Source organism: Pholis gunnellus (assembly GCF_910591455.1).
Source record: "Pholis gunnellus genome assembly, chromosome: 15".
NCBI classification, from domain to species: domain Eukaryota; kingdom Metazoa; phylum Chordata; class Actinopteri; order Perciformes; family Pholidae; genus Pholis; species Pholis gunnellus.
In genome coordinates, this window is record NC_136542.1 from 19561191 (window position 1) to 19587902 (window position 26712).

A 26712-nucleotide genomic window follows, 5' to 3' on the forward strand; every position below is an offset into this window, starting at 1 on the left:
TAAAATATTGACTAATTTCCTGTATGCATGTGCAGTTCTGTTTGTCCCTTGCTCCTGACGATCTACATTACAAGTCTAATGATTGATCTACTGGGCACTGACAGTTGTGTCCCTTATGGGTGGATATGAAAATACTGAGGCACTCATACGTTATACACAGTATATATTAGAAAACTTGCTCAGCATATGTACATAGTTTTGAAAACACTTGATGTTGACGAGTTACTCACTATTTTATATGAAGCATCCTTTGTCAAGTTCATTGCTCAATGGCCATACTGTTTACTGAAGTCAAGCAATCTATACAGCACTGATAATCAAGGGCCCTCCTCTATTTCTTCAAAAACGTACTCAATATATTGCTGGCTGATCAGAAATTACAAAGGAATTCAAAAAATCTAAGGTCATTAAATCCTAAAAAAATGTTTAAAGGAAGCAAATGTTTTTCTTACAGAGAGCAGTTATGGCCTGTCAAAAGTCAAAGTTGTTAATTGTAGACCACCACTCGGGCCAAGCTGGAGTTTTAATGGATGTATCGGAGGGCATTTGCACATAATTATCTTTCATTCTGCTAGGTTTTATGTCTTTATCACATGCCAACTTATATAATTGAAAAAAGTCAAAAGCAAATGACAGAAAAGAAGACAAAACCAAAGAGGCTTTCGCTCTGTGGCTTTGAACATCGAACAAAGAAGGACAGCTGTAAAAAGAAGTCTAATTCACATTTACCAGAGCTAATAAAAGTTCTTAAACAGACGAATGAAGAAAAAGGACAGCAGGAAATTAAATGATAATGGACATGAAGTCCAGCTCTGTATAGTGAGGGAAATATGATTTACGGTGTTCTGCTAACCCTGCTCTGTTAGAAATTAGAAGAGCTGACGGGCAGCACACAGAAAGCTGTGTGTCTGAGCTCTATTAACTGTATCGAGTACAATTTGAAATACTAGGACTTTAAATTGAAACAGACTGTCTCTTATTATTCTATTGTATTCTTATTATCAGCTGTTTACTTGGATGTGTGGCCAAAAAAGTCAAAACTAAAACTAAAAGCTAAATCCCATTGTGGATAAAAGTAAGCCTTGTAGAAATGCTTGCACTGTAATTGTGTGTGTGTACCTTGAGAAAAGAGAAGTGGGCCAGCATGTTGGCCACCTTCTCAGCATTGTGTCCCTCATTAAGGAAGTCCAGCTCTAGCGGCATGTTCTTCTTGGCCTCTTCCACCAACCACATGAAGGCGAAGTTTGGGAAGAGCCAATGGACCGTCTTCAACATCACCTTCAAATTACAAATCACTATCAGTCTCACTGTCAAGTACAATAAAGGCATATACATATACAGTGATGTCCTACCAACAGGTTATGCCAGTATATATCAGGACATCATCATTACTGGGTGACAGAAAACTGCTATGAAACAGCACTACGTCCAGTCCATTAACACCTTCAACTGTGTTTCTGGCCAATCTGATACCAGCAGCACCAGTTCCATCACCTGTAGAGGAGGCACACATCTGGATCAGTTTATCAGTCATGGTAAATACCACTCTGGCTGTGAGAACAGCTGTAGAATGATGATGTTTCCAGGGTTATCTCAGCTTGGGCTTAGAGAAGCCATATTCCCAGACAATAATGTTAATTTTGGATGATTCTACAAAAACCCAATATCTGTACATGGCAAACGCAGTATGTTTAAAGGATAAGTTAACGATGCCTGTTTTAAAATGACAGTCAGGAGCCCATAAACAAGTGTTGCTTGTGGTAATCATCCCTCCTGCTCATACTGGTCAACAGAAAACCCAGAGTGGGACAAGATCTACAGTTCACAGATCAAACTGCTGAAACCTCATATCAATTTCAGATACACTTTGAATATATTTATTATAGAATATATTATAAGTAAATACTTGCACTTTTCAGCTCATCAGAACATCTATTCTTTTTATACTTCTTGTCTGTTGTGAAAAACAGATGTCATGCAACTCACTGGGATGCTGGACCATACCAGTCCAATTTGAGCTTCTTTTCATTGGCTCTCTATCCATGCCGGATCAGACTTCTGATGACTTCAAAAATTGTAAATGGGCAGTCCCTTTCAAACCTGTCTGATCTCTTTAAAGGTGCAAGATACGAAATTGGGAGAATTGTGATTGCCTCTTTAACAGTGTTTACCTGAGGGGGAACCGGAGGGTGGGTGTTTATCAGCTGTATCCGCCCTATGACAGCAGCGCAGAACGGTAGCCGCGAGCTAGCCAGTGGGACACACTCACATGCACTAAAAACCACGCGCTGCCGGCCGGCTATGTTAAAGAAAATATGTGCAAAACACCACAGTATATAAAGGCAGCAGACCTCTGCTGCTGAGCCATCCTTTTTCTCCCAATGACTGCCTACCTCCACTGATTGAGTCGTCGCTTAATGAACTCATGTCCCGGCCTCATTGCTGGTACGGATCTTCGTCACGCTTGCTTCGAGTGCCTTGGCATGGACCACACAGAGAGCGTGTTCAGCAACCACCAGCCTGCCTGGCCTACCGGGCTCTGCCCAAAATTACTTCTGACGCTACGCTGCAATGAGAGCGAGACAGAGCTCGAGATCAAAGCCCATGAAACATGTGTCTGTTCATCCTTGACTGATCTCCAGACAGCAGGGATGACACACAGTGACACAAAGTCACATGCTGCTGCGTGTTCGAGAGAGCAGGTGGTGCGTTCACAGACCTCATTGCCGGCTCAGCCCTTTTCTATGGTGGCCCCCAATGGGCAAGTCTCCTGTTTATGGCGGGTCTGTAGGTGGGAGACAGGATATCAGTTTTCTGAGCCACAGTCGGTTGCTCGTCCTCTGACAGCTTCATGTGTAGTGGCGACACAACACAATAGATGCACAGGACGCTGAACTGCTTTATTGCCTCCAGTTCTGCAGTATCCCTCCCCCTTTCAAGGGGGTCAAGTAGGTGAATCTATCCGCCCAGGAGGAGATAGATTACCTCAGCAGAGAAAGGCTGTCTGTTGTCCTCACTCCCGATTAACAGTGGGAGTTTTCCTCTGTGTACTTCCTGGTTCCCAAGAAGATGCAGTAATTTAGACCCATTTTGGATCTCCACGTCCTAAAAAGAAGAAATGCCCGCAAGACAAGGTTAAGACTTTAAGTCGACAGTGATTTGGACCCGGTTTGGAAAAATGTAAGTTGTTCACCAACCGATGCAACACCCACTGCCTGCGATGGTACTTCCTGTCACAGCAAGGGAATACACCCCTGGGCGTGGGCTCATTTGCATTATGCTTTACGTCACCGCTCAGCACCATGGTATGCAGAAGTGACTCAGATGAATGGTCCAGGACTGGACCATTGTTCTTGGAGGGCTTCGTTTTAAGAGGTGGGGGCAATAGGCACACTGCCCGATATGGGCCATCCTTTCTAGGCTGGACTCCTGAGAGTACTGTTTGTCTGTACAGGTTGTGCAGACCATCCAGGCAGCTACAGCGGGATCCACCATTGCCTGTTACAAGGCAAAGTAGTCAGGGTTCCAGTGCTGGTGCGAGAAAAGGAGGCTGGATCCCCTGTCCTGTGCAGTTGTCTATTCTCTCCTTTCTGCAGTGTTTGGTTGATAGAGGGCTCATTCCATTGATGAAGTGTATGCAGCAGAAATTGTTTCCAGCCACGAGGGCTTTAGCGACAGACTGGTCATTGGCCACCGTCTTGAGAAGTTTTGTTGCTCCTTGGTAACCATAGTGGGGCTACCCTCCAACGTTCCCAGGAACTTAAGGAATTCTTTAAGGTCAATGGATATATAGTTGGATGTTTATTGTCTTCCAACCCATGCGGGGGAAAGTTACATCTCCTTTGCCCACTTTGTGCCAGTGTCATTAGCTTTGTTCGCTAGGTTTAGTACCTTGACTTGTCCGTTCATACCATTCAATCTGTTGGACATGTGAGGAAGAGTATATTTTTTTGCCAGTAGCATGTTAGGTTGTAGAGAGAGAATAACATACATCATATTTGTGGCCAGAGTATCAGAAGTCTGTGTCTCAGACACCCAAACACTTAAAAGTAGAATAATAGACAGACTCACCTCAATCATCGCTATGTCCTTGGAGCTCTGTCTCTGGACTTTAGGGTGTTGGACCTTGATAGCCACTGTCCTCCCATCATGCAGCACTGCCTTGTGGACCTGGGCTAAAGAGGCTGCACCCTGAGGCTCCTCCTCAAAGGAAACAAATAACTCTGACAGCTGCAGGAGAGAGATAGGGATGAAAAAGTAAAGAGTAGGAGGGAGCAGAGGGTAAACAGAATGATAAAAAAGATGGAAGGGAAAGTGGTATGAAGTAGATAGTGGGATAGTAGTGGGGTCATCAATCTGATCATCTCAATTTACAAAGCTATGAGATACTGTACAACCTAAGGAAACTAGAGAAATAACAGACAGAGAGGTACAAGTGGTTATAAATGTGATTCATTCTCTCCATTCTGCTTTGGCCAAGTATGGATTAGTTATGTTATGACATTAATACACCAAATCAACTGCAACAAGGTGAACCTATTGATATACAATACTGCAATGATAATGGTTGTATGAGGCTTGTTTTTGAGACTACTGACCTGAAACCAAACTGACTGAGACCAAGGTGAGGGCGACTGAAACTGAGTGAACAAACCAGATGAATATCATTTTTTGTGTCTTCTAAAATAGTGGTCCTTATTTAACAGTAGAGATATTATTAGAGGGACACGCCTTTCACTCTTATCAGTATCCTCTATCATCATTTAGGAAGAGGCCTTCCTGTTTGTTGTTCTCATCCTTTTTAATTTGCTGTAAAAAGAAACTCAACACTACCACCATGTCTTCTTGTATAATGTGTTTCAGTATAATGTACATATTCATCAGTACAACAACAAGTCATGTTATACTCAACATGCTGCTGCTCTTTATTTCAGTTTTTATTACAATTAAGTCAGCAAGGAACCGGAAAACTAATGCTCTTTGAGTTGCCGGGAGGCTTTTAATGTAAAACATACGTTCAGGAATTCATGACTCTTTATTGACGGTAGCTTAACAGTGATTGAAAAACAGCACAGTGGAAACTACTTTCAACCTCTCTTTGTTTCATTGTACCGGCTTGTATTTGAGAATTTGCAATGTAAATGTGAAAGAAGAAACGCAGCTATGTGAAGAAAATAACATATTGCTCATTAATACGACCGAAAGGCACTGACTTCTTGAGGTACCCCTGTAAACACAGGGGACATTTGGGTACAGTATAGAGAGAGAAGCTCTGTTGAATGGCAGGTAAGCTACCTTGTTAATCATGACACACATTCGGCCTTTCTCCTTTCGCACATATCTTCGATTCCTTTCCTCAGCTTCTGTCCCCCCCCCCATCTTAGACCCGCCCATGAGAGATGCGAGCAGAGGAAGAGATGCGAAGAGAGAGGAATCGAGGAAACAGGCATTAAACAAATGAGACATCGTTGCCTCAAAGCCATCATTTTAAAGAGACGTCAATTGAGAGAGAATGTTTTGATTGAGCAGCAGCTGTTCAAACTTGTAGACATCATGTCCCCATTATAACAGTTGAATTTGATGTACACAATTTAAAAAAAAACACTATAATAATAATAACTATTTATAAAGCACCTTTAAAAACAGAGTTTACAAAGCGCTTTGACATTAAAAAGCAAAGCAACATAACAATAGAAATCTCAACAGTGAGGCAAGTACTGTCAAGATGAAATGGCATGAAGGCATGCGGTTAGAAAAGAGCCTTACAGGCACGCAACCAACATTGAAGGGCAGAAAGTTTGATCTTATTAAATAACTACAACTTATGAATACAAAAAGAGCAGTTCATTTGTAAAGTCACGCCATGGTTTGAGATTAGGCAAATGCTATTAGCAACCAAGTGTCAGAAGACAACAATGCTATTTGCACCCGGCCCGAGGATACAGTAGATCAGGGGTGGCCAACCAGTCAGAGACCAAGAGCCACATTTTTTACTGTGTTACCGCAAAGAGCCACATCATACACATGGGCACACATGAACATCACCCTATCCCTTCCTCACACACACACATACCTTTGCTCAGCCAGATTTATTGTAAATGTCACACACCAATATGATAATGACAGAAATTGACTCCTAAGACCACAGGCCAGTCATTTTCAACAATGAACATTGTGTACACCAGGGGTGTCAAACTCATTGTCGCTCTGGGGCCACATCAGCATCATGGTTGCCCCCAAAGGGCCGGTTGTCGGCGGGGGGGGGGGGGGTGCTGCTGCTCCTTCTTCGTCGGCGGGGAGGGGGGCTGCTGCTGCTGCTGTCACATACGCTGGTGGAGGTGTGCGCGGCGCGTGCGGATCGGGGAGGAGCTCCGCCTTGCGCGATACAACGGATATTTGTAAATTGTCCGACTTTTACATTTTTACTTAAAGCGGGGCTTTCAAACAGTCCGTCTCGGCGTTAAATGGGTCGACGAGGAACGTAATCTGTGGCCGCACATGCGCGTTTGACGAAAATACCGTATTTAACTCAAGCGAAGCGAACACGAACATTAAAAAAACACAAATACAAACTTCGATATGAACGTAAGAGCCGCATGAAACCGGGCAAAGAGCCGCATGCGGCTCGCGAGCCGCGGGTTGGCCACCCCTGCAGTAGATATATGCGTATGTGTATTATGCTGAAGGCGGTGTAGATTTCTACTAAACCTAGCCAAGGGGATTCGTGGCCTGAACCTAACTTTAACCTAATTAAGTGCTTTTGTTGCCGGAACCCAACCTTACCCTACACTTAAAATGCTTTCATTTGGAAACCATGGGGAAACAAAGTAATAAGTTAGAAACTCCTCCCTTGTATAGAAAGGTTTAAACGGTTTGAAATCTGCATAAAAAGGAAAAAAACATCATAGAATAGGAAAGAAATGTCTTTCATTTTTGAATGATCTCTCACCATTGTCTTTTCAAAAGACAAACATTGATCTTAACAAGTCATTCATCCTAAGACTCAGACACAGTTCTTAAAGTGAGAATGTTGTTTCAGCAGTCTCAGGGGTTAGTACCGTCACATCATAGCAGCAAGGTGTTTGATGTAGAATTGCTCCCTGTGTTTAGGTGAATTTCTCCATGAATTTGTAGTTTCCAATATCAAAAAAGTAACAAGTTGATGTGTGCTGCCAGCAGGAGAACGGTTGTATATTATATATAGATTTGAAGACTCAATAATAGCCAAAATGTCTTATTTGGTGGATATCTTTTTCCCCTCTGTTGGATCCAGTTTTGTAAGGCAGCAGTCAGATAGTGGGAAAGCAATTCTGGTGACAGAGGAGGAGGTTTGAAAGATCATTAAGCTGAGAAAGGCAGAGGCTCCCAGTGGGATCAAAGGAACACTTTGAAAAGAGTGTTGGGATCAATGGAGTCCTGTTGATGTGTCATTACACTCAAGCATCTCTTACTATTCCTGAACACAAGTTAAATGGTAAGTCTGGCAATACTGCTGACCCAAACCCGTGGCTGTATCCGGTAACAAGGAACAAGGACTGTGTGTGTAACAAAGCCTGATATATCTTCTTCCTCTGTGCCATATACCTCCATGGAAGGGAAGGGGGGGGGGGGGGGGGGGGGGGGGGGGGGGTCACAGAACCTGTAGCTTTTCATGCCCATGTTAACAGGACAAACCAGCCGCACAGCCTGTGTCAGCAGCCTCTGAACCGCTGCGGCTTATGCGCACATGGTGTCACACAGACAGCACTGCTGCTGCTGCCTGGCCTCGACACGTAATTTTTTTTATTGTCTGTTTTGCTGAGAAGAACTAGGTGACCCATGCCGAAACCCCAGATGAGCAGCCAGCTGCCGAGCTGCCAACCCATTCTCACTCCCAATGTGTGTGGTAACGCAGCTTGGTCAGTGCACACACACACACACACACAGGACTTGCATCCAGGAGTTTGGTGTTCCTTCCCATGCCAAACTAAAAGTAACCGTTGACATTTTGTCACGTCATTCGTTGGCGTCGTTAAGACGTAGTCAAGTTAAAGACTCAAGTTTAGGTGGCTTCATTCTCGACTGTTGTAACGAATGCTGCTGTGTCTTATTTCTTACTCCGAACACAGGAGCCACAGGAGGAAACACGGTCACCCAGTTTGTTCCACACGATACATTAACAACTGGAACAAGCCACCGTAGAACAAAGCAAAGCCACGCCAGTGACAGAAACGGGAATAAAACGAGTATACTGGGAGGAGTGGGAGTCGGAAAAATACTCTGGACCCTGATACCGATCACAAGGACAATGTGCTGTTTTAATTGTCTTTAATATGATCAGCCTTGGTGCTGTCAGAGGCAATCTGTACTTCTTATAACCTTAAGATATCGGCAGATGTAAAGTTGCTGCCCACCCACAAACCTCTATCACAGGACTGAGCATTAAGCCCCCAGTGTGCCCTTTGAGCATAGGTAGTCCCTCATTAGCCTCCACTTATCTCTGTGGACACACACATAACTAGGTGTGTGGGTTTGAAGGTTAAAGAGGCTTCCCTAAGGACCTGGAGTCATTAGAGCAATAGAACAGTATTCTTTGGCTGCTTCACAGGCAGCCTGCAGCTTCTATTCCCACACATTGTATCGCCTTTATGGACTTTAAGTATTGTGGAGTTATTTTCAGCACCGCTGATGCTGGCTTTCACCAGACAAACCAACAAGAGGATGGATCTGGCTCAGGATGAACCACTAATGCGCTCCACTTAGGAGAGATACCAGGAGAACAGCAGTGAGGATGTTGTGCCGTCACAACACCTTTGATCAGTAAAAAGAAATGCATATGAACAGAAGAGCGGGTAAAAGCCAGAAACGGTCAAGAAGTTATTAGCCCATAGACTGCAAACACCTGCTCCCATGCAGCGAATACCACCTTGTATCTACTGGTGACTACATTTATAATTCCAGACTCCTGGAATATTTTATACAGATGGGGAACAGTTCACCAGAGGTTTGGCAATCATATCACAATATAAGACTAAAGGCCTCTTACTGCCTCGTCTAGCACAGTCTAGTATGTAGCATGCTTAGCTAGTGTTGGTTTTGGCTGGGAGAAGGACTTCCTTCATATTCATACTACTGTACCGTGGGGGGGAATTCCCCTGCTGTTTGCACCTAGTGAAACATAAAAAGAGGCTAATTTGAACACGATGTTGGCCCATCAGGTGTAGAGGCTGAACATGCGCCCTGTAGAAGATGCCATCAGATGATGAATTATGCAAGCAGCATGGGACCCTGTGTGGGAACAGCTGAGTTATTCATTATGCAAATATGCTAAACGGAATGAAATTGTCTGCAGCCAGCAGCGTCTACCTACTACGACGAAGAGCATCCAATAGGATCTGACATGCAATGAGCTTTCATGGATTAAGGAAATGTGTCATTTCTCAGGTGGGATTGTCACTTTAAGCAGCAGCGTGAAATCAGAGAAATCACAGTGAAATCTAAACATGAACATTCTTCATTATTTGGATAACTTTCAGACACAGTAAAAAAAAAAAGAAGAAGGTTGGCACGGTCATGTTTGCAGTGTTTGTAGTCCTGGTTGTGTCACCAGTGCCTGGCCTGTAGCCTCTGGTTTATACCACCCATTCACTGCTTATGCTAATCTGAGCAGTGGAGTTAATAAACATGGTAATGTATGCACGTGGGCCTGGCTCCCAGAAGGTAGACCCGCAGTGAAATACGTTCCCTGAAATGAGTTATGGCACAAATAAAACGGCCCCCGAGGCCTCACAGTTGGATGGAAACACAACGGTGTCTGTGTCCGCGCGGCAAGGTGGCCATTTTGGCTGCTGGCAGCCGGCCACGGCCCCAGGTGGGTGAAGACACATAAATCATTACAGCACAGAAGAGAAGAAATAGGAGCGATTGCTTTATTGAGAAGAGGAAATCAAAGTCTCCACTTTAACGTCCCCATCCAACGATCTAATATCCGGCTCAGGGTCTGGTAGCAGACCTTCACTCCTAATTTCTCCTGTTTTATATGTGTGTTTCCTTGTGGTTTCTCCCTCCCTGTGTTTCTAGTTCTCCCCCGTCTGTCTCTGTCTTTGTGTGGTCTTCTTTCCTGGTTCCCGTTCCCGCTGCCTGCAATCGGCTCATCATCCCTCCCAGTCTACACACCTGCCTCGCTTCAGCTCATCTGCAGCATCTTCTGCTGCCCCTCATTCACTCCTCGCCAGATAGAGGATCGCCCGGCCACCTGCCAGTCTTCGTGCTCGGCCTGCCTGCAACCCAGCAACACTCCAGCTCCAGCACCATTACCCCCTGCTGCTGCCGGATCTTCATCCCCTTCCACCCTCATCTTTATCCCCGTTACAATAAAAAAACATGTCTGTGGCCCGTGTCCCAAACGTGTTCCGAACATCCTTGTTTTCGGATCTTCGGATCCGTTTTGATTTGATGTTGTTGATGCAGAGTCATGTCACACTCCCTGAAGTACTATATTCATCCATTGATGGTAAAATGGTAAAATGGACTTGTATTGCGCTTTTCTAGTCTTCCGCCCACTCAAAGCTTTAACACTACATGTCATCATTCACCCATTCACACTCATTCATACACTGATGGCAGGGGCTACCATGCAAGGAGCCACCTGCCCATCAGGACTAAGTAACATTCATACACCACAGGAACAGCCTGCGGGAGCAATTTGGGCTTAAGTGTCTTGCCAAAGGACACATCGACATGAACTAGCGGAGCCGGGGGATCGAACCACCGATCCTCTGATTGAAGGATGACCCTGCTCTACTTCTGAGCCACAGTCGCCCCTAATTACTAATTATTTAAAATCTTTGCCATGTATTGAACATGTATTGCTACCCTCACTGAAACTCAACACTTCCTGCGAAAATGTTTCATACGGAGCGAGGAATGGATGGAATTAGGCCTGTGGAGATGTACGTTCAGCACAATGCACCATGTGACCTATAGCACAGGTACATCCATCCCTTTACCTCCATTCTAACAGCTGTTTGATTTTGATCATACTGTACGTGGCCTTTATCAATGCATCCTTCATAGTTTTGTGCATATTCATGTATCTGCACTCTGCAGTTAGTGTATGTGTAGCCCTCATAGGTGTTGAGCTTCATGTAACATTTTATTTCACTTGTCAGATGTTGCAGTGTAGTGTGAATATGAGGTTTTTACACAAAACCAATATAAACCCGCAGCTGTGGCGTCATAAATAGGTTATTAGGAGGTGGTTCAACTGTAGGAGGACAGCACTGAAGGCCCAGGTATAAAACACACGGCCCGTCACTGATTTATATAGTATAAACACTATATACACTATATACACTGACAACTATGTGAAAGACAATAGAACATGATCTTATTTCTAAATTTCCTTGACACAGAGCAAGGCTGCAGGTTTGTTCTTATCATGATCTTACATAAAGAGTCAATTAAAAAGCTCTAATTAAAACAGGACCGATATTTTAAGCAGAGGAATCCAGTCTGACCCATGTGGTTACAAGACATTACACCATCAGTAGAAAGGTTCCATGCCATGTTTCATTTGTTGGCTTATCGTGGAGAAACGTACTGCCACTCCCTGAATCATGTTCACCCATGTACAGATGTCCCCCATGATGCACTCGTCTTTTCTTTTAGAATGCCTCAGCAGCAAATAAGTGCAATATTTGGCCTGGAAACAGACTTTTGGTAAAACGACATATTGCACAAGCTGGCCTTTCAGCAGTTTCACTGTAGAGGGGAAATGACAGCCAGAACTCAGGCAAAGCTCCAAATCCATGCACAGTGGGATGCATATGTCACCACAAATGGTGCTGAAAACTGCACGCCACTACTCACTGCTCGCTACTCGTATATGAGAATATCCAGCAGACATGAGAATGCATACACGTGTGGAAAAAAAAGAGGCAAACGGAAATGATGCTGAAGCTGCTCTCCTGACTCCAGAGCTGCCTGGCACTGCTCATCAGTGTCACTTCTTCTCCTGCCACTCCAGAGGGGAGGAGGGCTGATTCACTCGGCTGCCCTCGTTGTAGACAGAGGAACTATATTACCGTCTTTTCAAGGATAATAACATCCCGCACAGATACAGGAAGAAATCATGCTGAATGCACACCTTAATCAAAAATACACGAGGAAGAAAGAGGAGAACATTCTATAGAAGTGACTTTGAGTTACAGGGGAGCAATTTGAGTTGAATGGGATTGCAGATTAGATTCATTTTATTAGCACATTCCACCGTTTTTCTAATTGTTTTATATGAGACCTAAGATCATGTATGCCTTCCATTACTGCCTAAATTCCCTAGAGAAGTGTTGTTTTACATTTCAGTATGTGTTGTTTCTATCATCTACCATCTCCCCAGTTATGCTGCAGCCAAGGCGTGTCTCGATACTACTGGATGCTTTCTATCGGCCAAACCTTGTTAGTTAGTCAAGTACTTTTCAATATATTCATGGCGTACACTGAACTGTTCTCGTCTGAATATCACTTTAATATCTATATTGACCTGGGTTATTCCACATAAAGCAGCCATTGTGAAATGGGTTGTCTACGGTGTAGACTCACCAGCCAGTCTCTGAACTCTATACAGACTGAAGACAATCTCCCTGGTTTTGTTGCTTAAACTGGACGACACGGTTGTAGAGTTTTAAAAAACCTGGTAGCAGAACCAACCCAAAGTGTTTAAGGTGGCCCTTCATAGTGGGGCGGAGACATGCAGAAGTCACAGACACAAACGGCTCCAAAAGGAATTGGACTCGTGGTCGCAGGTTTTATTCCTTCAGAATCACCGACTCCCCTCCCGGCAGAAAAAAATTACAAATTTGACGTTTTCGACGTTGCTGAAGACTTCGAAACCAGTGACACACAATCAAATCTCCTGAATGTGTTTTCTGTACGTCGATGAGAAGAAATGCACTAGAAAAGAAGAAAAAAAGCGTGTAGTCACACAATTGTACTATTCTGGAAGGCTGCTCAGCCTCGGTGGTGATTGCATGTCGTGAGAAGAAATGTAGAGGTCTGGCCACTTCCTGCTTTGATCAGTATCTCCTGTGTATGCCCCTCCAGTCACACACAGATGAACTTAATTCTAGTGCCATCTAAATAAAACATCTACAACAAAATCAGTGATTTGCAACACCAGCCACAATGACCAACACACCCAGATAGTAAAGGTTTAGCTACCTTGGTATAAAGTGCAGGGCAAAATTGCAGACTGGGTCTGCGTCATGTGGGGAGCAACATGTTCACTGGGGAGTGTGCAGCAGAGGGAGAAGACCAATGTACTGTATCCGAGAGTGACAGAACAATTGCCTGGCCTCCAGCAGGCTCTAAAAGGCTGCCATAAGAACTGCGCTCTGCACTAACAGCAGCATTAAGAGCTACATCAGGAGTATGGCTTGGTTATAAAATGAAATGAGGACAGAATGTCAGACATACCTACTTCTGTTTTTATTTGCCCTTTCGTCTGCTTCCTGCAAAGCATGCTCTTACCTTCAGAGAGAAAAATCGGAGTCTGTTCATAAACACCACTCAAACTAAAACCTCAAAGAGACACAAAGATATATTAATCCAATAAATACAAAATAAAAAAGCATACATTTAACATTACAGCTATGTCTTGTCTTGGCTTATGCATGAATCATCTGTGATTTAAAGCTTTTTGTTTTTTTTGCAGACCTCCATGAGCAACTGTTGGGACTTCACCATGTGTGGGAACAGAGAGAGAGGCCTACATGTAAAAGGAAAGCCTCGAATATGAAAATGCGCCAAACCTATGAATCTCTGAAAAGTGTGAGATTTGGTTTAAACCACAACACTGGTGCCTCATTGGACGAGACCCACGGGAACCCCAGGGAGTCCCGGGGACAAGGCCATGACATCAATAAGGCTATGAACATTGGTGGACACCTTCACACGGCGCCGTTCCACTGCGACTCACGTTGCTACAGGAGATGAAAACAATATTGGCCGAGGTAAGTCCTAACCTCGCTGGAGGAGCAGACTGTCTTTGTGGTCACGAACACTTGGATCCCGAGAGAGAGAAGGATCATTCTGTGCCCCGAGCTCCCTGCAGAAGGAAGATTACGGAATTCCTGGATTCTTCAAGTCGACATTTAGCTGTTTTCCCCGCTGCCACACGGGGACCAGCTTGCCGTTAACCCGCTGACAGAGCGTTACGGTCCCCTGTCATCGGTTGGATAAACTCCGCCAAACAAAAGACAGAAGAAAACACGCCGAGTGCTCAAGTAAGAGGCTATTGTCTGGGCAGAGATAGGTCATAGTGTGTTGTTTAAGTCTGTTACTGTGTTACTGTGTATACTACAGACCGCTGTGTCCCGTTCACTGCTGTGAACCTAATTGTTGCTGCTGTAAGCAACAGTGTCGCCCCGCACCGCTGGGTTTTACTGTGTAGTTTTCTATCGGGGAAAGGTCCAGTGCCGCGGCCGCTGAACTCTTAAGTTTGCCAGTTGGGTTTCTGGGTGATAAAGTTGCAGTTACTGTACTTTATTGCGGCGGTGAGGATCGACTTTGCTTTGAGTGCTTTCCTCTTCTTTTCATACTAACCCATACACACCCACACACACACACCCACACACACACACACGTCGTTAAACTCAGTCACACACACGTGGTGTGTTGAGCACAGTCTCCATTGTGTGTCCGATTCCTCCTTTAAATAATTGCGGCCACGCTGCCATTTTGGAGCCTTGCGTGGCGTAACCACTCACATGACTACGTCCGCCATCTTGTTCTCCGTCTCTCTTTTTCCCTCGTGCCCCTCCAATATCCACACACACCCACACTCCTCTAGCCACTTGCTTGCTGGTTGCTTTTAGATATAGTATGCTTGTAATTGTATCATAGACATTTGTTGATTCATCATGCTATTATGATAAATACACCCGGTCATAGTTTTAAGGAGCAGCTTCTGTGATTATTTTGTGCATGTGTTGTTGTAGCTTTTTTTTGAGGGTCAACCCTTCACTGTTCACTCTGAATGTGGAATAGTACCCCTTTATTATTAATCTATGTTAATAATCCTATTGATATGAATAATTGTATTAATAGCAATCATTCATTTTGTATTCTTGCTAATAACCAAACCCGCTTCATCAGAAAGCTGTACTGATTTGAGCTAATTAACAAATAGGCCGAACACAACGAATAGTTGTTTGACAACTAGGAGATATGTTCATGTCACATGAGATCAGATCTAGAAGTTGTAGGACCTTTACACACAGTGGGCTGGGGTGATTAAGCTATTAAATATATTTTATTATTTGAATAATTAAAACATATTTTTCAAACAATTGTTTTAGTCATAAATGCTTTCACACAGACACAAATATTACGCGGGGACAAAGCAACGTTTTTTTTAAATGAGCTTGATTTTCCTGAGCTCTCGCACAGCGAATAAAGGCATCTACTGATCAACCTGTTCTAGACAAGTAATCACAGGAAACACTGAAGGCTACCACACGACAACGGCAACCTGCAAGTTATTACATACAGAACAAGACGAGCGGCGAGAAGACAGCACCGTGGGTGAGTAAGAAATAAAGATTATGTAGAGTCAGTTTTGTGCTCCCCTGATTCATTTTAGAATCAGAGTTGTTCCCATTATGTTAGAGACCCAGACTCTCTGAATTTACCTCCTTGCCGAGGTCTTCTCTGATGACTTGCTGGATCTCCTCCATGCTGCTTTGAGGAGCTCGGCTGTGGAGCACCTTCAGCGTGGACGTGTACTCCTCAGGCAGCAGGAAGTCCAGAGCACCGAGGTGCTGGCCCACCTTGATGAAAGTACCCCGGTTGGCACAGCACAAGTCTCGAAGACGCTCCGCGGATCGCCGGTGCACCTACAGGCCAGAAAGAGGATACAGAGTCTCAAGGACTGCAGGGAAAATCGAAATGTTTCTTTGTCTTGGCATTCTGACAGGAGATGTCTGACATGCAGTGTTAACTTTTGGCTGTCTATGGTGTCTATAAAACTATTCATGATCTGAGACCATGTTGCACTGAGACAGCCCTCTGAAAAACAACCAGCACTGGTTTGTACAACCAGCTTAAAGGACGCATATCTTGCTCATTTTCAGCTTCATATATGTATTTGATTTTCTACTAGAACATGTCTGCATGCTGTAATGTTCAAAAAACACTTCATTCTTCTCATGCCGTCCGTATGCATATGCCCGTATTTACCCTCTGGCTCAAAAGTTCCGGTTCAGCACCCGTCTCTTGAAGCCCCCCTCCCCAAAAAGACCAGTCTGCTCTGATTGGTCAGCATTTCTAGGGGCTGCCCTGTCCATCGCTGTCTACACAGCACCATGCAGCTGTAGGTTTGAAAGCCATGGAGAAGAGGCATTTTGCATAATATGTGACCTTTAAAGCAACTTGCTGTTGCACACAGATGCAAAGCAGGAGATAGTTGATTGTTCTAATTAAACAGTGAAAAGATGAGGGAGAAGATCGAGGATGGATGTGGGCACCACAACTTTGACTCTAGAACCTGGTCTACAAACAGTCAACACTAGTTTACTTTTCCCTTATTCCAATACAGCACAGATCTGAAAGGTTGCAGTCATAAATCATGACGAGACGGTTCACACTCTTCTGTAGTCCTCCCGCACCCAATGTGGGGACATTATTGGCTGCTATAACACAATCAAGAAGTGAATCCTGCGGGGATTTCCTGATTTCATGCAACTTGCGTTCCAGGACTGAGGAAGTTAAATCGAAATAAAAGTAATCTCAATAACAGTGTAAGGTCCAGGAGACCAGGAGCATTGAGAGGGCGGTCTGATGGCTCATGAGGCCTGGTTCAGTCTGGTAAGTCAGGAAGGGACCAACACAAACTCTTGGTTGGCAATAAACACTATCGTCTAACATATCTGTATGTTGGAACATTAACTAAGGAAAAAATAACAGAATAAACTATACATGTTCTATAAGGCGAATTAACTGCTCGAACGAAAGCACAACTACAAAATGAATTATATCTGTATGTATGAGAGGGACATAATCAAATGAGAGACTTTTTTGATTAAGGGCCTTGGATGGTGTGTGTGTGTGTGTGTGTGGTGGCCCCGTCCCGTCTGTCCCATTACAACCAGCTGGAAGCGATAATGCTTATAGAGAGCTCATCTCCTGAGACCAGTGCAAATAAAAAGCCGTGAAATTAGCTCCCCTTAACCTCTGTAACCCCATCTACACACACCATGAATACCCCCCAGCACACACACACACACACACACACACACACACACACACACACACACACACACACACACACACACACACACACACACACACACACACACACACACACACACACACAGGTCCCACTGGACCATTTGACAGAGTGTCATCTGGGCAATGATGACAAAGCAATGGCAGAAACAAGTCACCAGAGACTAGCAGATGAGCCTTTCTGCTTGAAGATGCAGCAGGAAACCATCAGAGACACTCATGTCTGACCGTAAGGAACCGTAATGGTTTGGTAGAACCATTATCACACGGACAATTGTGAAGTCATTTATACAAATTAGATTTCCAATAAATAGCTCTTAAAACAAAACTATTTTATACGAAGTCAATCCATATTTTTGAAAGATAATCAATAAAAACGTGTGTTTTTATGAGGGCTACGTGAGGATTAAGATACTTCTGTGAGATAATCAACTGTGATAAAGTCAATTCTGAATTGAATCTCACAATGATGGGAATACAAATTGAATCTGAAAAAAAATCAAAGTCAGAATCGGAGGAAAAGAAAAATTCTGATTTAGATCTTCTAACGATCGTTCTTAGGAAAGTAAGCAAGCAAAATGTAATTCATGAAATAGACTCCTCATTCCTTCCTGTTTCACTGATTTACATTAGAATAGATTGTCTAACGTTTTTCTATGGCTTTAATCATTTCTGTACATCAATTCACCACTGGTCCTTTTATCCAAACTGTGTTCTCATCCTCACATTTTACAATTAAATCAGTTAAATCATTTCAACTTTTGATCTGAAAACATGTCTTGACTTGAAACTCATTTTGATCCGTTATTCATATTGTGTGCGAATGAATGATTCAAAGTAGACTATTATTAAAACGAACAACATTTGTTCTGTTAGTTGTTTGCTTCTTTTTAAAGTAATGTACAACAGTAAAACAGTTTATTGCTCAAGGCCCAAGAGTTAATGCAAAATAACTGCTTATTGTTTAACAGGATTCAAATTAAAATGTTTATTATTAATTACATTTTCAATATTTTTAATAATTATTTTCATTATCGTACAAAGCATTATGGTATTTTTAAATAAATAAACACGCACACTTCAACACTCAATGAGTATGAGCATTTTGTGATTTGTGTATTTTTAGATCCACTGATGCTACTAAAGATGACTTCTCGTGTGACGTTCACTTCCTACAGAAGTACCTCCTCTTCACAACTGCTGAAGGGTTTTGGGGGGGTCTTATGTTGGGAATAGGGTAATAGTGGTAGTTATAAATTATTTTGGTCCTTGTTGACAATAAAAAAGGAGCGGGCTGAAGTTCAAGCTCGTTCTACCGACCCAATAGACAAGAACACAACAGAGAAACTAGAGCGTTCCAAACATTTCATACTAATTCCTCAGCTTTATATGTGTTAATCCCCTCATGTTGAGACATTTCTTTAATTTGCATAGTGAACTACACATTTTTAATTCCTTGTAATAAACATACCTGTTCCCCTTAATTCATACCGACTCCGTCTAATTTCAAAGAACTTCTGAATGCAGCCAGGAAGCCAATGAGGTTGTGCTTCATACATTACCTGTACAACTACATCGCTCCATTTTAAAAGGATGACAGATAATAAATAGTGCTTCATCATCTTTCTAAGAACACGGGGATTTCATGAATCTGACGTAAAACAAATATAAGAACTTAAACTTAAGATATTGTTGAATGAGGCCCGATGGCATGGTGAAAAATATTATTATTACTATTATGAATAGATTGTTAACTGTCGTTTGAAAGACATACTAAACAGAAAACACTGAGGTGTTTATTGAAATGGTGATGATCTTTAAAAAGGCAGCCACATCCAGCCTGTTGTCCGTTTTGTCTCTAACTGCAGAGGAATCGTCTCAGTCTGAAGGCTTTGAATGAACTGAAGGGATTGTTTGAGTAGCTACGCTTTACTGAATAAATCAATTACAAAAATATATCCTTATCAATAATGATGTGTAATCATCTCAGGCTGAGCATCAACAGTTCAAACCAAACAGACAGACCTCCCGGTCACGTCACAGCCATGTGTGTGTGTGTGTGTGTGTGTGGAAGCTGATCAGAATCAATTGTGCCATCGGTCTGCCCACGGCTCGTAGCCTAATCATCAGATTCCCCATCACTCCCCTCTCCACCCTCTTCCAGTAATCAGTGTGCTTTGTCTGAAGGAGGCGGGCTCACAGCTTGAGGATGACATCACCATGGCAATACTGCTCGCTGACCGCCTGAGGGGTGCGCTGCTCTGTGATAGGCTCACACTGGCCTCCGCCCACCATCTCCACACATGCGCTGTCCAATCAAATGGGCCGCTAGTGAATTGGACACACAGGTTAATTTGTGGCACAACACAGAGACACAGGAGCCGAGTACAGAATGCCTCTGGGTATATCTATACTCATCCTCTTCACACAGTTGGCAAGGGCAGTAAATAAAATGCTAGAGGGGTGTGTGTGTGTGTGTGTGTGTGTGGAGGGTGGTGTGATGATGAGAAAGGGTGAAAGAAAAAGGAAGCGAAGGCTTAAACAAGGAGAGTGTGTGTGTGTGTGTGTGTGTGTGTGTGGGGGGGGGGGGGGGGGGGGGGGGGGGGGGAGCAGAAAAGTTGGGAAGAAAACAAAGAAGGAACTAAGACTGGATCAAAGTTTCTTTCATTTACCTTTCATGCTAAAATGGCAGTTTGGAGTTCAGCGTTAAGAGCTGCAGTTGTGTATGACGAGAGGTATGTAAAGAGAAGTTCTGTCTGTTCAACAATCAGATGTGCAGGCCTCCATGGGGGGAAAACATGGAAGCTCATTGAGTTTGCCGTGTCGGGTGTGCAGGAGGGGGGGGGGGGGGGGGTACTATTTTGCAGCTCTGTTAACATTGGGAAAGAGTAGCTTTTGAGCGCGTCCGTCTCCTTTACTGTGTGTGGGGTCGCAAAGGTCCCACACCGTGACAAAAATTGTAATTTATGAGCCACTGGCTGAAGGCTCATGGATGAGCTGCAAATAAAGATAAAGGACACACGAATAAAGTCAGTGAGCCATTCTAGACAATAGCAAATCATTATTGAGATAAAAATGTCTGCTGGGCAAAAGATCAGCCTTCACACTCAGCTACCTGCTTTGTTACAATTTGAGTGTCTGTAGCGATCCAACTAGTGTAGCCTGTTGCTACAGTGCTCTTTAGAAACAAGTTCTCTGCACAGTCCCCCACTCTCCCAAGAACCCTGCAAAGCGCCAGGACTTTCTGAATTGCATTATGAAACAGAAGGTCACTTTCTGACTGAATAAAGAAAGAAATAAAGAAGAGAAGAGCTGCCATCAATTGCACACATTTTACAGTCCTCTGCCTCAACGAGAATAATAAATGACAGGATACTGGTTCTGTGTGTTCTTATTTATGAATCCAAAAGGCGCCCAAAGGCCAGAGGCTACAGTGAAGAAGTCCAGCCCAGTCATTTCAGAACTCTGGGCTGGGACCCACCGGAGGGTTGCAGATGTTAATAGGGTCTCATTTGCACAAATTCTACCATTGAGTTCTCCCACAGTATTTTATGAAACACTATTACTTCTAGTCTACTTACTGGATCTAATATGTTAGGCTGGTTTACCCTCTGTTCAACTGACGAGGATGAGAATCTGTTCACTCTGATGAATCACAGCTTTGTTTTATGCATGTTATTGAAAACAATGGTGAATGCCGGCAGCCAGAGATCATCGCGGTGACTTATACCTCCTACGTGGAGTACTTCACTGTGGTACCACCGATCTCACAGAAGGAACATTAAGTGAATAGTGAATGCTTAGCCAATGAGGGACATTCATGTGTCTATGTTGTCTTGGAGGCCTATACGGTCATGTTCAGACCAATATTAGTAGCGCATAAAGTACACTTCTCGTCAATGAGGTCGCTATGTTGATGTCGTCATGTGGTAAGTAGAGGCACATCAATTGCAATTTTGACTTCCGATTTTTTAAAAGTCTGACCTGCCGATTTACTTTCTCAGAACTATAATTGACAGCAAGGCTCCAGGCTAACAGACTAGCTGCCCCGCCCCTGATTGATCCCACCTGTGTCCCATCCCCTACAGCTCCCCAGTGTATTGAAACCCTGTGTTCCCCTGTCTCTGTGCTAGTTCGTCTTAGTCCTCTGTGTCAAGTTTAACAGTGATTTCCTCATATTATGTTCCTGGTTTCACTGATTTCTGCCAGATTTGTTTGTTCTGACCGAACCTCTGCTGTTGAGTAAAGACTGTTGTGACTACACCGTATCCTGGAACCTGGTCCTGCAACTGAGTCCTGTTTTCTCCCTGTGCTTCACCAGTCGTAACAAACTGTTTCTCACAAAAACTACATTTTACAAGATTACATGTGAACACATCATGATAATGTTATAATCGACCCATGCCTAATACTCTTTTTACTGAGTGGAGCTTGAATGCACCATAATGCAAATCAATGCAACACGATGGGAATGAATTTAGTCAGTTGTTCTAAATGTTTTCAGGCTGTTCCACCACAGTTTATGTCTTTACTGCTGCTGTGTGCCGATGTAAAACTACCATGCAGCGCCGGCACACGAGTGTAAATGGGGCTGGCAAAAAAACGGAAGTATAAAACTGATCGGCCGGTCAGCGATCACGGCCGTCCGGTTTCAGTTCAGCAGATTGATTGGTGGTCTCTAGTGGTAAGCTCTGCTGTGTGTACCCGCTTCAGGTTTACACACACACTGCAATATTAAACTGTTATTAAAGTTTTTCCTTGTTACTTTAATTTGAACAAGAACAACAACTAATTTTGTGTAATTTTAGTGCAACATTAGCCGCTGTTATCACAAAGAGCAGGGCCGTTTCTGAACATTTTGGGGCTCTAAGCGACTAAGGTCACTGAGTTCTCCGTTAGAGGTGAAATGTTGTAGAGGGTTATTGCCACAGAAACGTTCCCCTACTTAACGTGTCTGGGATTATACCACCTTTCACTCAGAGACAGAGCAATCCCTCCATCATTCTTCTTACCACTCTGTATAACAACCCTGTCTGGCCAAACAGTCATGAAGCCAGGCAAAGCCGCACTGTGGTTGGGTTGTGCAGCCATGTCTCCGTGAAATGCAAAATGCTGCACTCATGATATTCCCTCTGCAATCTCATCAGCGTGCCAAACTCATCCATCCAAGGACCTCACGTTCCTCGTGATGATCGCTGCAACGGAGGGTTTGTATTTCCTCTTCCTCGCTCTCCTCTTAGCTCCAGCTCTGCAACCCTAGTATCGCCTTTGCCGGGCCTTTCGGGATTTCGGGTCTTGCTCCGGGCAGCAGCACTGGTTTACACAACGCAATGAGCTTGTGGTGTGAGTAAATCATGTCTTCGTTCCCCTATGCGTGATTCTCCGTTTCAAAGAGTAGAAAGAAAATAAACTGACAAAAAGACAACAACAACAACAAAATCGCGAAAGAATGTCGGGAGCTTTTGCAATAGGCCCCATCTTGCAAAAGAAAATGACCAGCCATATTTTATTAACAATGAAGCTTTTAATCAACAAATAAAGAATATGAAAACAATAGGAAACTATTAAAAAAGAACATTTCCGATGATTTGAAAACCCTTCTGTATATCTTTCCCATCCTGTTGGCATCTGTGAGGACAGTCTCCTGGCTCTCCTGGTGACACACTGATGGAGGATGCAGGAATATGGAGGTGGTTTGAGGCTGTTGAGTTGATGGACCTGGAATTTCTTCACCTCCTGTTGGGTGAACTGGTGGTGCACTGGATGGAGGATGAGTATGTTGTGGTTCTGAAGGCTGTTGTTGTGATGTACCTGGGTAATCTGCATCTGGATCAGTTGCTATAAAAAAAAAAGAAAAGAAAAATCATCATTATTAACTGTATAATATCAATTACTGTAAAACATAGACAGACCTATCTCCACACAGATCGATATGAATCATTTGCGATTGTATCATCCATTTTCAAATTTCAGGAGACAATTAACTAGTGTTAATCATGTAGACTAAGCAAATAAAATCCAGCATGAATTACAACGCGCATATGAGCGAAATCCAGCGATGCTGTTAACTGTGTGTAGCCAATCGGGTTATCGGGAGTAAATACTGTTGCCTTTGTTCAAATGACACTAATTTGCAGCTCTACTTAGCCGACATTATTAACGTACAATACAGAAACATTTTCCAAAAGGAATGAGCTAACTTTAGGCTAGCTAGAGGAACACTGAGGTGTAAACGCTGACTGTCAAAGGCTTCTTGGATAACAGCTTTACATTCTTACCGCCAAAACATTACACTCATTAAGGTGTCATATTGTTTTGGTACAACAATGCACGAGCAAACATTAAATGGTAGGTAGTATTGTATAGGCTTTGTATACGGTAAAAGTAAATAGATGCAGATCATTTCTTACCAGTATTTTCAGCTCGCGTTTTCTGTTCAGATTGTTTTCTTTTGGCCGTTTCTCTGCACCAGAGGCCAGAGCACTTCATCTTCCTTCACTGGGTTGTTGAGTGTGCATGTCATCACCATTCACCAGCGTTACCTTTGGATCATGTCGGTCTGTGACGAGCTGAACTGCCTTGTATTAGTTATGTTATCACGCCATGACGGGACTCGAGTTGAGCTTTTCACTTGAAAGAAAGTGCCCCTAAAAATTAAAAATACACCACCACACTGGGATTGAGGGACTATTGCAGTCGCTTACAATTCATATAGGAAAAAGGGCCCTGGGACGGACCATGGATGTATCGGAAAAAAAAAATAATTCACACAGCGAGTGGCTATTTCCACTGTTTACGGACATAGTTACACTATGTGAGGAGTAACTAGACCATCACACCAAATCGGGCAAAAGGCATAAAATGGCCCCTACCCGACTTCCTACCCCCATACCTGCAGTGCCTTTGCTCCGTCCATTACTGTCTTCCATGTAGCTGCCCCGGCTGGTAAAGAATAAAGATTATTATCCTCCGCAGTTTTGAAAACGTGCTATCGTTTGATGAGTTTCAAAGCAGTGCTTGGCTTCTTGCTCTATGTGTTTCCTTTGAACTCGGACTCTTTACGTATGTAATTAAAACATTGGCCTTAAGGCCAGTTCCCTGTAGTGCAGGTCGGTGGACAGCCTTCCGATGCCATTAAGCACAGATGGCAAATTGATTTCTAGGAATCACTCCCCCCCTCCTCTCATTGTGCGCTAGTGTTGCAGGGAGAAGCAGAGCCACAAAGCCAGCAGATTACATACAATCGTTAAATCAATTCCTCACTGCAGACGGGTTCAATAAGCTTGAAGAAAATACTTTTTTTTTAGGCACACAACTAAATTGTATTAATTTTTGTATCATTATTCATTCATTTTACAATACACCTGTGAACACTCTACATCATTGTCACAGTAAGGGTTGGGCAATTATTACTCTGCATTATCCAATTCATAATAAATCAGTGTATGTCATGATTGATGTTGTTGTTGTTGCACCTGTACCCATCAAGCACTAAAGCTTAGTTTATACTCGGCCTAGTGAAGCCGGCACGAGGCGCGCACGCCACAAAATGACCCAACCACGGCCGGTGCGCGGTGCGTAGGCCCCACAAGTGGTCACGGCGCTTGGTCGTGCACCTCTGGATCTCTGTAACTTGACGTTCGTGCAATCATGTGACTGTCACAAATAGCTCATTAATAAAAGCACTATTTACATGTCTAGGGATTAACAAATCAAAGAACAACTATTCGTTTTCAAATGCGTTAGAAACGGGGGGTCTTAAAAATCTACATTTAATTAAACATTTAGCAGCCAAATCAAATTTATACAGGATATTCAACTTTCTTTTCTTTATAATAATTTTAATACTTGACTTGTTTCTTTACATGGCTTTATACAAAGGCAATAAAGTAGTCCATGAATATGAGATTCGAGTTTACAGATAATATAAATCCCTCCTCTGCATTGTGGCGGTTGGTTAATGGCTTTTGGCCGGTTCCACCTTTAGTCTATAAGCATATCTCTGGGTTACACTCATTGTCTTTTTCATTCTTCACAGTTCGTTTTGTTTGTACGCCCTCTAGCACTTTGGACAATAATGTAGCGAACAGCGCAGAGAGTAAAAAACATACTCTCAGCTCGCCACCATCCAGAGGCTCATGCTACAGTCACAAGCACGAGTATAAACAAAGCTTTAGTGTTGCATGGTCAAAAGCTTTCTTTTGTAAAGCTGGAACAGTTTACTAAAAGTCACAATGGAAACGTTTAAAAATGTATGTTTAAAAAGAGGTTCTCATTCACTACAGTGATATCTGGTTTGCTGGCCATCGTCTGCCACATTTGTGAAATTAGAGAGTATCTTCTTGACAATGTGCAGTGGAGAGACCGTAATAAAAGCAGGACATTGTTGTATTTAAAAGATTTACTTTGGAAGATACCCACTCGTTTTAGATAACTTTGATGGCTGAAGCCTCATTAGTTTCAGATAAACTTAGGAATACATTTTACTTGGAAAGGACATTGGATTTAAAACCCTGATGACATCCCAGTGACACCATCAGGGTCATTTTCCCAGAGCCACAGGAGACGTTATACAAGCGCCGTTACTGATTGAGGAGTACTAACCTTGACAAGCCTGTTCAGCACTACGTCTGAATCTACAGCATGAGGTCAAAACATTTAGGCTGTTCTGGTTTTTTATTACCTCATTGCAAATACTGAGCAAACATACAACTGTAGATAAATACTTAAGTGTTATTGTTTAACAGGAATCAAAGGTGTATGTGTGTTGTGTGCAGCTGGACAGCAGAGACCAGGGGCCTATACTGGGAGCCCAGCTGCAGTAATTGATTTCTGCCGCCACACCAGGGCTAAATGACTGGGATTAGTGGACTATGAACAAGGCCTATTTATTACTGGGATGCTCATGATTAGCTCGTTACTCAGCTCACTGAGGCTCATCTAGCCGCCTGTCACGGGGGAAGGGGGGGGGGGGGGGGGGGGGGGGGCTGTGTGTATGCACATTTAAGCCTGTGTAGTCAATAGGCCTGGTCGACAAGTATTACAGCCGCAAAGCCCGAGGAGTTAACAAAGCCATTCAAAAGGAAGCCTCCAGCATTCATTACAACCACACACAAGGTGTGATATCTAAATACACCGAGGCTCAGCTCGGGCCTCTCTGCTGCTTCGCGTATTAAAATTGTCATTTATTTCAACGCGGCACTACAACAAGGTGGGGAAAAAATACAAGCTATTGGTTATCTCTCACAGCCGAGCGCTCACATAAGCCCTCAGTGTGCCTCTGTGATGGTGCTGAGGAAGAGCAAGGAAGAAGAGGTGGTATTCATGTCAAATGCTGGGAAAAGAATGAAAGGATGACAGAAAGAAAGGTGGTGTTTGCGTGTGTGTGTGTGGGGGGGGGGCTTTATGCTCTGCATTTTACTGTTATACTTCGGTAGTTGTGCCTCAGTG

General features: G+C 43.4%; 1 protein-coding gene across 2 annotated transcripts in view; it reads right to left on the bottom strand.

The window, feature by feature from the left end:
• The window catches only part of adck1 (aarF domain containing kinase 1), a 69185-nt gene that overhangs the window by 22077 nt on the left and 20396 nt on the right, over positions 1-26712 (bottom strand). For both annotated transcript variants that reach the window (XM_079174254.1, XM_079174255.1), the window contains exons 4-6: positions 15669-15872; positions 4072-4230; positions 1120-1278 (exon numbers count right to left, since the gene is read on the bottom strand). In XM_079174254.1, coding sequence (XP_079030380.1) covers positions 1120-1278; positions 4072-4230; positions 15669-15872 — 522 coding nt within the window. The remainder of the gene's footprint in view (positions 1-1119; positions 1279-4071; positions 4231-15668; positions 15873-26712) is intronic.